This window comes from Eleutherodactylus coqui, chromosome 6 (genome assembly GCF_035609145.1).
Source record: "Eleutherodactylus coqui strain aEleCoq1 chromosome 6, aEleCoq1.hap1, whole genome shotgun sequence".
NCBI lineage: Eukaryota > Metazoa > Chordata > Amphibia > Anura > Eleutherodactylidae > Eleutherodactylus > Eleutherodactylus coqui.
In genome coordinates this window covers 221,490,742-221,505,141 of record NC_089842.1, presented here as the reverse complement: position 1 = coordinate 221,505,141, position 14,400 = coordinate 221,490,742, and the positions used below count along the sequence as shown (strand labels likewise).

Genomic DNA, 14,400 nt, shown 5'->3' with positions numbered 1-14,400 from the left:
TGTGTGGGAACGGTGGCGTCACGAGTGATAAGTACTACTACTGCCCCCATCCCATTTATTGGCATTCCCTATCCTAGGGGTTTTCAAAGCTGGCCTGCGATACTACACTGGCCTTGGCTATGTGTCATCTTTCAGAGACCAGAGCATGGTAAGTGCCACCGTGACGAGACAACACTTATCCCTCCCTGCTCTTCACGTTAGCCAGGTGCCCAGGGTCATTCCTCTGGGGTGTTGCAGCGGTACTGTTCATCTTGCATGTCGCTGCTTACTATTTGTAAAAATTCTGTTCTTAATGAGAAGGTACCTACTGCAAAAGAAGCCATAGCGGCCGCTACAGGACTAACGTCTCAGGAACCTCGGCTCCCTGCAAATGTGGTTACTAGGCGGGGAAGGCAATAAAAAAAAAGCAATTATAGCTCACCTCTTTCACTACCTCCCACAGCTTCAGTCTGGTCCTTCCTCCCTCCAGTTAGTGCAATCACATGCTAAACGGCACGTTATCTTTGTAACCAATCCCTGGCTCAGTGTCTGAGGCCATGATACCAGGAAGTGAGGCTCAGAACAGCAGAGGTAGTGAACTAGATTAGTATATTATTTAGGAGGCAGAAGAGGGGACATTATTCCTGATAAGGGTGTCAAAGGTGGAATTATTATTCATGGGAGCAATATTAGTAATAGGAACCTACAATGAGTCACTTTTATTGTGTAGAAGGCACTAAAATCAGCATTTACTGTATTGCACCTAATTACTATATGGGGCACTATGGATGTAGAGACTGTGTAGAAATGTAAGGAGAGTGCTGGAGAAGAAAGTAGCCAAAGATGTCTGTACGCTAGGTTCTGCTGGGAGAAGTTGTCAAAGTGGTCTGAGCAGGATTGAAAATAAAAAGGAAAGTGACTCCAGTCAGGTAGGATGTTACCTGTGATTGCAGCAGGTAACTCTCGAGTAATCACTTATACAGTCTGCAGAGTGCTCATATAGAGATGACAACTGGCATTATATGGTCACTGCATGGGGGTAATATTAGTCTTTATTCAGAAACACTGTCGTGAAATTATTCCCTCACCATGTGGTAGTGGTATGACAGTATTAATTTGCCCTTATACAATGATCCCTCAAGTTATAATGGCCTCAGGGTTCAACGGCATAGATGTATGAAGATTTGTATGCTTGCTTTTTGGCAGTCACTGTAACTAGAAACTAGACTCGCCATACAATGTCATAGGCAGTCTGGATCTGAGGCACATGGAAGATGTAGCCAATCATTATTGGGGTGTCAGTGGTGTCTGACTGGTGTTTAGTAGTGCTTCTCTACAGTACAGTGCGGTACTACATGTCCTATACTGCTATATGCATGTACCAGGTGGGTGAGCAGCTCTCTACAGTACAGTGTGGTACTACATGTCCTGTACTGCTATCTGCATGTACCAGGTGGGTGAACAGCTCCTACAGTACAGTGCGGTACTACATGTCCTATACTGCTATATGCATGTACCAGGTGGCTGAGCAGCTCTCTACAGTACAGTGCGGTATTACATGTCTTGTACTGCTATATGCATGTACCAGGTGGCTGAGCAGCTCTCTACAGTACAGTGCGGTATTACATGTCTTGTACCGCTATCTACATGTACCAGGTGAACACAGCTTTCTGCTGTATCTCTGGTGTACTGTGTTCTGTACAGACCCTGAAGAAGATGCTGTCCTCACACAGAAAGTAGCTTACAGCCTGCAGCAGCTCTCTGTTCTATGTAAGAACTTGCTTCATTTGCATTAGTTGTTGGATTCGTTTTTTTCATCTTCATTTTGTATGACTTTTGAATGACATTTTGGGGCTTCGGATCCAAGTTTTCCATACCGTTCTGGCTTCATCATACAATATTTCCAACATACAATGGTTGTCTCCAAACGTAAATATTGTATGTTGCAGGAGTGCTGTATATGTGTTATCATTGGTAATAATGGTCTTTGTAGTGGTCTTTATTCAGTAACAGTATGGCAGTATTATTCAGTCACTATGTAGAGGGAATGATAGTAGTCAGAGGGACGGTGTTATTTGGCCCTTATATACCGTTATTATTGTATAGCTGTCTACAGTAACAGTGTGCAGATATTTTTTTATCACTATGTGGTGGTATTATGTGGAAACAATCTGGGAGTATTATTTAGCCCTTATCTAGTGTTGTTATAGGTAATGCTGATCTTGGTATAGTAGGTTTTGTTCAGGGACAGTATGGTGATGATATTTGCTTCTTGTATATATGGTATGCAGTATGATTTAGGGGCCTAGTCTGGGGAAACATCACTGCTTCGCTGTTTACACTACTCCTAAGCCTGTAAACCTTCTACATGGGGCTGGTAAATGTCCATATCCGTGGGGTGGAGGGCACATTCAGAATTTTGCTACGGGGCCCACCCATTTCTAGCTATACGCCCAGTTCTTACCAAGCACCTTCAGAGCCACATCAGCCTCAAAGTTTCCTGCTGGGAAGGTGTAGACCCGGCAGTGGTAGATGCCTTCATCCGCCTGGACAACATTCTTCAGGATTATAGTCCCATCTTCTTGCTTCAGCGGAGATTTTTCCCTCACTCGGTCGCCATAGTTCGGAGGGATGTAGGCCCCAAACTCTGGGCTCAGGATAGCAATCTGCACGCTCTGACCATTCGGGACTTTCTTTGACCAGATTACCTGAGTAACCGTCTCTTCTTCCTGGGCTTCGTAATAACACATAAGAGAGACGTCTAATCCCAGGACCACAGTGATACTCTTCTCTGTTCTCACAATGCCAGCCAAACATTCTGTGGAGAGAGGAGGAAACAATAAATGACCCAAGATATTGGGGTACAATACTAGACCATCAAACCCTACCCGGACCTCTAACACAAGACACGCTACAGCACGCTATACGGTGCCAGTCTGTTCATATACCCAAGAGATGGGGCACCATTGTATATTATGTAATACTACCCAGCACTCTAACCCACGTTATGTGTCCCCAGCAAGTCTCAACACTACCAATTGTCCCCCTATTTTCACTGTACATGGCTGGAGCTGGAGCTTACTATATATATACAACCACCACAAGGAGGAGCTACAGAGTTTACTGTATACACAAGATTATTCCAAATGATCCCCCCGATATGAGACCCCTCAGAACTCCTGTTTAATGACATTCAGACACAGAAATTTGATATCAATGGAAGCACAAATTCAAAAAGTTTTGTTGCACAAAAACGTTTTCCCCCTCAGATGTGCCCCCCTTTGTCACTGGACACACATGAAGTTGGTAGTCATGTTCCTGCCATACACGTTGTAGTTGATCACGATGGATTAATACAATGGCTTCTGGGATGCCACAGATCATGGTGGGCATGTAGTGTATTATTGTATCTTGACACCACCGGAAGCTAGGGGTTTGACAGGAAGAACGCCCCTGCCACACCCCTAGCTCCCAATTGGCATAATTATTGAAGGTCCTAGCAGCCTGTGTATGCCAGGCAATGCACGGTGGTAGGAAGTTGGCAGCCGTTTAATGTTATCTTCCGTGGACCCTGGAAGCGGGGGCCCACTGCAGCCGCGCATAGCCACATAGCCACAGTTGTAAGCAGCTTCCCTGCAGCAGGGGCAGAAGACGCCCCCCTCTTCCCCTCTCTCTTTCACCGCAGAGGGGTGTCTGCAGCAGGAACAATCTCTGTACGTCAGCGCACTGAGAAGCAGGCAGCCCATAGTACCGCACGGCTGCTGATCTCTGTATGTCAGCGCTCAGCATGTTTAGAAGCAGGGAGGCCAGAGCACCACACGGCAGAATTTAGGAGGACAGCGCGGACCCGAGGAGCCCATGGAGAGTCACAGCAGCAGTGGCCACTGCTTACTTCAGGGCCAGAGCCGGTACAGCAGGAAGCGATCGGCATACGACAGTGCGGAATATAGCAGGACAGCATGGACCCCATGGAGAGTCACTGCACCAGCTTCCTTCAGGGCAGGGAGCAGGGACAGAAGAAAAAGAGGGCCCTGCCAGGAACACACAGCGGGAGCAGCAGCGGGGAAAGGGCCAGGGATACGTACACAAGCGGCGGGAGCTTCCATCTGCACGGTGAGCCGACACTGCGGAAGAATACTGGCCTGCCAGGACCTGCAGGGAAGCCTTCTCTGCAGCCAATCAGATACAAGGGGCGTGACCGGCCTGTCACTCTTGTCTCCACCAGGACTTCATGGTGGCGTCAAGATACAATAATACTGGCATGTAGACTCTAATCATAAGGTGAAAGGTCTGGGGAACATGCAGGACAGGGAAGAAGTTCCCTATTCCCATCACCTGTGTGGCCAATCCATCTGTTTGGTAGTCGCTGCTCACTTCTGACCTCATTGTGATAATGGGAAAATCCTAGCCGTCTGGCTGCTAACTCACATACTATTCTCTCTAACACAGTGGCCTTGCACCACAACACATCATAGCAATGTCCATGATACCATACCCAACCAGGGTGTCATTCAAGGAGGCGTGCTCCCTGGTCAGACTCCCACCGCTTGGTCCGCAGGGAGGCTTGCAGCCCTCTTAGCTCATTCTCAGCTTTCTGACACCCACTGGCTCATCTAGAAGGATCCTTACCATTAGAAAGCTTTGTTAAAGGAAAATTTTTGAGTTTCTGTTTCAATTTATATCAAATTTGTGTATCTGAGTGACATAAAAAAGAGTTATAGGAGGCCAAATCAGGGGGAATATTCGTAATAACACAGGATACAGTCACCACTAGGAGGAGCTCAGGAGCTAACTGTATATATACAGCCACCACTAGGAGGAACTTACTGCATACTGTTTATATACCGCCACCACTAGGAGGAACTTACTACATACTGTATATATACAGCCACTAATAAGAGGAACTTACTACATACTGTATATATACCGCGACCACTAGGAGGAGCTTACTACATACTGTATATATACAGCCACCACTAGGAGGAACTTACTGCATACTGTTTATATACCGCCACCACTAGGAGGAACTTACTAAATACTGTATATATACAGCCACCAATAAGAGGAACTTACTACATACTGTATATATACCGCGACCACTAGGAGGAACTTACTACATACTGTACATATACAGCCACCACTAGGAGGAACTTACTACATACTGTATATACAGCCACCACTAGGAGGAGCTTACTGCATACTGTATATATACAGCCACCAATAGGAGGAACTTACTACATACTGTATATATACTGCGACCACTAGGAGGAACTTACTACATACTGTATATACAGCCACCACTAGGAGGAGCTTACTGCATACTGTATATATACAGCCACCAATAGGAGGAACTTACTACATACTGTATATATACAGCCACCACTAGGAGGAACTTACTACATACTGTATATATACAGCCACCAATAAGAGGAACTTACTACATACTGTATATATACCACGACCACTAGGGGGAACTTACTACATACTGTATATATACAGCCACCACTAGAAGGAACTTACTACATAGTGTATATACAGCCACCACTAGGAGGAGCTTACTACATACTGTATATATACAGCCACCAATAAGAGGAACTTACTACATACTGTATATATACAGCCACCAATAGGAGGAACTTACTACATACTGTATATATACTGCGACCACTAGGAGGAACTTACTACATACTGTATATATACAGCCACCACCAGGAGGAACTTACTACATACTGTATATACAGCCACCACTAGGAGGAACTTACTGCATACTGTTTATATACAGCCACCACTAGGAGGAGCTTACTGCATACTGTATATATACAGCCACCAATAGGGGGAACCTACTACATACTGTATATATACCGCGACCACTAGGAGGAACTTACTACATACTGTATATATACCGCGACCACTAGGAGGAATTTAATACATACTGTATATAGACAGCCACCAATAGGAGGAACTTACTACATACTGTATAAATACAGCCACCACAAGGAAGAACTCACTACATATTGTATATATAAAGCCACCACTAGAAGAAAATTACTTAATACTGTATTTACAGCCACCACTAGGAGGAACTTACTACATAAAATATATCTACAGTCACCACTAGAAGGAACTTACTGGCTACTGCATTTACACCCACGACTAGGAGGAACATGCTGTATTTATACAGCAACCACTAGGAGAGACTTACTATATGCTGTATATATGCAGCCACCACTAGGAGGAACTTACAGCATACTATATATATAAAGCCACCACTAGGAGGAACTTACCATATAATGTATATATACAGCCACCTACTGCCTACTGTATATAAACAGCAACCACTAATACAGTGATGGCGAACGTTTTTAGAGACTGAATGCCCAAACTGCAACCCAAAACCCACTTATTTACTGCAAACTGCCAACACATCAAGGGGCGGGGCTTATTACGACATACTATTTTCCCCTGTCGTTCTAAAAAGAACAGGGCCGGTTCAAAATAGGCAGGGTGCAGATTTTGACTTCTTTTTGGAATCAGAAATGCTGCAGAATGTCCTCAGCGGAAATTTCTGTGGAAAATTCTGCAGCATTTCCGCATCCAAAAACCAGTCACAATCTGCACGCTGCCTATTTTGAACCGGCCCTGCCCATTTCCGCCACATGTAAACATACCCCAGCGATAATAGTGACCCCTCCCAGCAGCCCCAGCGATAATAGTGACCCCCCCACCAGTGGCCCCAGCGATAATTGTGACCCCCCCCCCCCAGCAGCCCCAGCGATAATAGTGACCCCCCCAGCGGCCCCAATGATAAAAGTGACCCCCCCCCATTGGCCCCAGCGATATTAGTGCTGTATATCACTGTATCACAGTGACCCCCCCCCCCCCACAGCAGCCCCCAGTATCACAGTGCCCCCCACAGTGGCCCCCAGTATCACAGTGACCCCCCCCCAACAGCAGCCCCCAGAATCACAGTGACCCCCCCCCCCCCAGCACAGCGGCTGTCCAGTATCACAGTGACCCCCCCACAGCGGCCAGCAGTAGTAATAGTGACACCGCACAGCAGCCCCCAGTAATAATATTGACACCCCATAGTAGCCCCCAGTAATAATAGTGACACCCCACAGCAGACCCCAGAAGTAATAGTGACATCCCACAGTGGCCCCCAGTAGTAATAGTGACACCCCACAGTGGCCCCCAGTAGTAATAGTGACACCCCACAGTGGCCCCCAGTAGCAATAGTGACACTCCACAGTGGCTGCCAATAGCAATAGTGACACCACAAAGCGACCCCCAGTGTAATAGTGACATCCCACAGCGGCCCCCCCATTCCCCCCCGAGACCCACATACTTACCCCCTCCTCCTCATGGAACCGTCGCTCCTCCTCTGCCCGGCGCGCCCTCCAGCAGTGCTGATCACAGGTGCACCCTGACGTCAGTCTGCTGCTGGACACCTCCTCCCCCTGCTCTCGCGGAACCAAGTAGGAGATGTTGGGGGAGGGGGAGGAGGATCCTGGCTGCACACTGACATCACAGTGTGCGCCGTGATCAACACAGGTAGCAGCGCTGCTGGTTGATTGCCGGCAGGGGAGCCGCGGTCCCTGCCAGTATTCACTATCGTTGTGAGCGGTGGACGGTGACACTTGCCAACAGGGAGGGCTCTGCATGCTATATACATACAGCCACCACTTGCAGGACCTTACTGCTTACTGTATATATACAGTAACCACTAGGAGGAACTTATTACATGCTGTTTATATACCACCATCACTTGGAGGAACGTGCTACATACTATATATATATACAGCCACCACTAGGAGGAACTGACTGCATAATGTATATATAAATATATATACAGCCACTAGAAGGAGGAACTTACTGCCTACTGCATATATACACTCACCACTAGGAGGAACTTACTGCTTACTACGGTATATATACAGCCACCATTAGGAACAATTTACTACATACTACGGTATATATTAACAGCCACCACTAGGAGGAACTTACTGCCTACTATATATATATACAGCCACCACTAGGAGGAACTTACTGCCTACTATATATATACAGCCACCACTAGGAGGAACTCACTACCTACTGTATATATACAGCCACCATTAAGAGGAACATACTGCATACTGTTTATATACAGCATCCACTAGGAGAAACCTACTACATGCTTTATATATACAGCCTCCACTAGGAGGAACTTACTGCATACAGTATATAGGGTTGCCACCTTTGTCATGAAAAAATACCGTCCATGGTAAAAAAGGAGGCGTGGCTTAGGGCGTGGCTTATTGCAGCATTTTTTCCCCTCCTTTATTATTCATCACTGCTGCAGTTCTGCGGGCGACTAACCAGTAGACCCAGCCGCATCAATGTCACGGGTCTGAGTGCATCACCGAGGAAGTCATCCCCTACCTGCCAACCTCCAGCTCCTGTGAAACTGTAAGTCCCAGCATGCTCTGCCAGCTGCAGAATGACATAGCATGATGGGAGTTGTAGCTTCACAACAGTTGATGGCTGCTGTTACAGACTTGTTATATTTGCATTGCATGAATCAATTGTATCGCATGCCAGCAGAATCCCCGTACAGATCCCAACAGGTCAGTGCAGTGCGCAGTCTATGACACGACTCTCCTAGTAACTTTCTGCAGGCTATCACTGACAGGCAGGCCCTCTCCCTCTGCCCCTTATCCCAGATCTAAAGTGCTCTGTAAGGGCTAATTCTCACCGCCGGATTTCTGACGCGTTTTACGTGGTGGAAATCCGTGGCGTTAGCTCGGAGCTATTAGGTTCTATTGAACCTAATACCTCAACGTCCACCCTACGGAATTCCACAGCGTGAAACAAACCATGGCATGTTCCAATTGTCACAGGAATATGTGCGGCTGGCTTCCGGCTGTCACGCTATACTTCCGCTGTAGCACAGCGGCGGAAGTAATGTGTGAAACGCGTCCCCCACCGCTGGCCATGTCATATGACACTGCTGACGCATCACGCGCTGTACTGCGCATGCGCGCCGGCTTGAAGGACCAGAAGAGCGCTGCGGATCTGGGAGGTGAGTCTGAGGGTTTTGGGGGTGCTAGCAGCTGGATCCTCTTTATTCCCTACGGGGATGAAGGAAACATCTGACGCATTTGGCAAATGTGTTCTTCATCCCCGCGGGAGACACGGCAGCGGCGGACAGGTAAGTACATATATATATGTATATATATATATATATATATATATATAATTTTTTTTTTACACTGAAAGGGATGAATTTCAGGAAAGAGCTTATATTTAAAAGTCACTTCAGGGGTGCCGGCAGACAATTGCCTTCAATAGAGCTGCCGGGAGCAGCCGCGGCTCCATTGAAGGCAATGCACGGACCTTCATACTCGCGTGTTTTTGCGCGTACATGGGTGCACACCTATGTACGCACACGCTCGTGTGAAGACTCCCTTTTATGTCTTCATGGTCTACAGTCGCCGGGGCTCGACCAAAATACCGGCCTGTAATATGGCCAGTAAAAACAAAATACCAGCACTGGCCTGGTGGGAAAAATACCGGCCAGGCCGGTGAACTGCCTGCCAGGTGGCAACCCTCCGCTCCCTTCTAGCGGCCCCGCTGTGACTCTCCGTGCCGCCTGTCTTCTCCCACCTCCCTTCCAGCAGAGAGGCGGCGATCGGCAGATGTCAGTGCTGATGAGCGCCGGTGGGGTCGACTCTGATCAGCGGAGCAGTTTGCCGGTAGCACTGTAAGTCCAGCCACATTAAGAAGCAACCTGTTCCCTGGGCAAACAGTGTAGTGATTTTTGCCTTGCCTGGAGGGTTAGGTATGTTTTGGTGTCAGGCTTACATTATTTGCTCTAAATGCTTCCATGTTACCGCTGTAACATGGAAGCATGTGGAGCTAATGATGTGGCCTAACAGGAAAACTAACCATAACCCTAACCCTCCAGGCAAAGCAAAAAGCAGTACAGAGGCTGCAGCTAGGACCTTCAAGGACCTTACAGAAGTCATCAATTGGGAGCTAGGGGTGTGACAGGGGCGTTCCTGCATCCAAGCCCTGTCAAACCCCTAGCTTCCCGGTGTTGACAAGGTACAATATAGGCTTGTGTTACTCGCGGCAATAATCCGACTGTGAGTAACACATAGTACGCTTTCCATAGCTTTGCTATAGAAAGCGCACCACCCTGTACACAAGCAGAGAATCATAGCAATTCTCTGCTCGCGGGACTCAAATCACTGCATGCCACGATTCTCCGCGGTGAGCGTATCTGTCAGATAGGCTCACCGCTGAGACCTCTGAGTGCTCCTCCCTCATCCCCCGAGGCGGAATATCGTGGACAGGGGGCCTAATACCTATACACCCACCACTAGGAGGAACGTACTGCATAATGTGTATATAAAGCCTCCACTAGGAGGAATTTACTGCTTTCTACATATACGGCCACCATTAGAAGCAACTTACTACATACTGTATATATACAGTCACCAGCCAAAGCCTGGAATGAAAGCTAGAACTGTTTCAGAGCAATTTGTTGCTACAGCCGCCCTGAGAAAATGTTCCAATGCCATGTCTGCAAATGTGAATAGAAGTTCTATATTACCACAAATCAATGTGATGCAACCGTTTTTGCCCATGGATCTGAACTGTGTTTGTCTGCTGGAACGTTGCACTATTCCCTCTCTCCCCTGCAATAAAGAGTCGAAAATTTATTTTATCGAAAGACCGACTGCTGGATTATTTCCCACCATTTACAACAACTACACTGAGGTACCACACAGCTCTGCTGGAATTGAAAAATTACTACCTCCATTTTTGTTTAGTTCTCTAATTTTTGTACTTTACTATATCTGCCTGATATCGGTCCCAACCTGTATGCAGGGTGGCGTCATAATAGATCAATGTACATTTGATGTTAACCGTCTTCTTCATCTATTCCTATTTTTACCACTCTTGCATGTGACTCACCGGCCATGACTGCGATTTCCCAAGTTGGAGGGAAGCAACAGAGCCACCGTGACTACCCTATTATTACTCCCCGCTGCTTTACCCATGTTTCTGGTTTGCATTCGGTCATGCCCGCAGCACCACCACTAGGAGAAACCTACTACATATATATATGCGAGAGTCCTCACTGATTAACTGACTAATTCTCTAACTTCCCGATGTACAAATGGGAAATTTGGCACGGACATTCCTTAGGTCCTAAATAGAAATAGTAAAAGGATCACAACTTGATTATTTAATGCTAAGTGCAAATGTAAGTATCCCTCTATGTTATATAACTTTCAGGTGTTGTAAAAGCGTGAAATTCGGCATGATCATTCTTAAGTTCTTAAATAGCCAAAGTAAAGGAATCTCAACTTGATTATTCAATTCTAAGCGACCTCCTAGTTTTGTACCTAATCTAATTCTCTAACTTTCCGGTGTTGTACAAACCTGAAATTTGGCACAACCATTCTTTAGGTCCTAAATAAGAAAGGGAAAGTGGTTGCAATTTGATTATTCAATTCTTAGTGCAAAAGTAAGTGACCCCTTATGTAATGTAACTAATAATATCCATCTGTACTGCACAAACGGGAAATTTGCCACAACCATTCTCCATGTCCTAAATAGGAAGAGTGAAGGTCTGGCAACTTCAATATTCAATTCTAATCATGAAAGCACATGTAGCACAGCGGAAGTATGACGTGAATATGGGTCCCCGCCCAATGCCGGCCATGTCATCCCGCACTGCAGGAGTGTCATGTGCTGTACTGCGCATGCGCACCGGCCCTCCATGCCGGATTCATACAGCAGATCTGGAGTGGTGAGTATGGGGGCTTTGGGGGGGGGGGGGGCGCCATGGTTGACTCTGCTGCGATATTCCACTGGCAGAATTCGTCACAGCCGTGGGCATGAGACCTAAAATGCGGTTTCTCCAAATTCACCATAAAATGCCACTTTAACTAAGTGCTAGAGTCTCAGAATTGTCATAGGCACTAATAAGAGTACATCAGGGGTTGTCTCAAGCACACCTGGTACTACTAATGAGGAAAACAAAATTATTAATTGCATCAGGTGTAGATGAGATGAAACACATCAGTTACCTGGACTGGCGAGGGCTTTGTTGCCAATATATTTGAATGCATGTTAGAAATATGGCTAAGTCATGAGAGACATGTGAAGATGGTGGCTTACAAGCCCAAGAATATTAGTGACCCGGAGTCCATTGTCCATGAGGAACTGGATAAGACTCTCAGGAACGCCGTCAGAAGCCGCCGTCTGGCTGCACATCAGGTCTGCAGCAGAAGAGGTTCTACTAAAAAATATTAGTGTTTCCCACCATTTAAAATGGCCTCACAGCTGCTCTGTCCTTCTTGGACCTGGACATGTGACTACTGCAGCCAATCACTGGCCATAGAAGGTCACTTATGGTTGGTCATTGGCTGCGGCCAAAAAAAATCTGGCGACGTATATTGGTGGTTCGGTTGTATCATGAATGTGAAAGCAAAAGTACAGAAGATTTTGATCAGTTTTCTACATCCTAGTTGTCCATCATGTGTGCCCCCTCATCAGCCAGATATATGCAACAGTCCGAGAGAGCAAGACCTCGTTAAGGCCTCTTTCACACAAGCGTTATTTCTCCGCTAAGTTAGCCGCGCCAAAAAAATCACGACCATCGAAGGAGAAAATGGCATCAATGAAAAATAGCCGCGGCAGTGTGATGCAGTGCAACAACGCCACAGCCCCGAAATTCCTCTTTAAATGCCTCACTGGTGGCACCTGTCAGTGTGCAGCAGCACTAGCCGCTGATAAACTCCCTCCCTTTTTCTGGCGGTTCCCAATGCACGTAGTTTTGCAAATGCACTTTTTGGTGCGGTTTTTATTGTCCCGTGTGAATGGAGCCTCAGTGCTCAGCTATTTCATTGAATGTCGTGTAAACTACTTTTATGGTATCCTGTTCTACAAGCCATCCCAAAATTAAACTTACACCACGGAGAGACTGCAATTACCTGCATTACATACTTTAGTCCACAAAAAACTGAAGGTGCACATTTTTTTTTAATACTCAAGGTCAAAGTTTACATCATGTGTAAAAACGTAATATATTATTATAAAACAATTTTTAGGAAACGTGCACCATTTTCTTCAAAATGAGCCCAAGATGGCGGCTATATCAGAACCAGAAGCAAGGTTATACTCTTTTTTTTGTTGACTTAGTAAACAAAAATGTCACATTTTTTCTCATGTTTACAGCCTGCTGTATGAATCCCGCTAAAACGTTACCGCTGTCAGTTACTTTATACCTCTAGCGTCCTGCCAAACCTCATGAAAACCTGAGATAGTCTGACTAGGAGCTGTGATGATTGATGATTTGGTATGGAATGGCCCTTTTATGAGAGATATATTGTAGGATGTGCATACCCTATTTCCCCGGAAATAAGACCTACCCTGAAAATAAGCCCTAGTAACACTGCATTAACAACAACAACAAAAAATACATTACCTAGCAGGCCTGGCTCAGGTCCCTTCTGCTGCTCTCTAAAGGTTCAGCGTGGTTCCCACCTCCAGGAAGCAATGGCTGTGACTGGTTCTTCGATCGCTGCTCAGTCAATCTATGCAGCGCTGGATGAACCAATGCGATGGTTATGATTGGCCAAGTTCAGATAATTCATAAATCACGCTTCTACAACGCGATGGCTATTGATTGGTTTATCCAGCGCTGCATTGATTGGCTGAGCGGTTGAGTCCAGCCCTCAATGGGTCACCGAGGGACCAACATGTTTTGGCTGATTAGTGTATGATGCCACTATCATGCTCCTTATCTAGGAGACAATCCCACCCTGAGCCGAGAGCCTGAGTAATTTCTCATGAGTGGGGTAAGCGTATAACAAAGGAAGTGATCATTAATGGATACCACACCTAGGGCCGGGTGAGGGAAGCAGGTTGGGGCTTGTGAGAGCCGTGACCAACCAGGGTGACTACTCACACGAAAGGAACCTGTAGAGTGACTGGGTGTGAGTGATACCACGTGTGCATCAGGCTGCCATGTAGGATCTGTCATTGTGAAGGGTGGCACCGAGCACGACTGGAGCAAACACTGCAATGACTAATTAAAAACTAGTCTACCAGTGACGGCATGATGTCAAGAAAATGCTCCCGCCATCATTCCTACTCCTTACTGGACTTAGGGCCCATTCACATGGGGTATCTTCTGTCCGTATTATTTTGGGATTGAATGCAGAGAGAATATAGACTCGTTGAATTAAATTGGTGTATACAGATGTGCGGTTTTTTACGCAGACCAATGTTTTGTATAAAAAAAAAAAAAATCACAGCAGATCCTATTTTGGTCTATATTCGTAGACCAAAATCGGCCGTTAACATCTATCAGCGTGTAAGGAATCCACATTGAATACATATTAACACCCGTATTCACTGCAG

At 46.3% G+C, this 14,400-nt stretch overlaps 1 protein-coding gene across 1 annotated transcript in view; it reads right to left on the bottom strand.

Moving 5' to 3' along the window:
* The window catches only part of NECTIN4 (nectin cell adhesion molecule 4), a 66,245-nt gene that overhangs the window by 16,067 nt on the left and 35,778 nt on the right, over positions 1 to 14,400 (bottom strand). Inside the window, exon 2 of the mRNA XM_066608882.1 lies at positions 2,444 to 2,797. Within this exon, the coding sequence (XP_066464979.1) occupies positions 2,444 to 2,797 (354 nt within the window). The remainder of the gene's footprint in view (positions 1 to 2,443; positions 2,798 to 14,400) is intronic.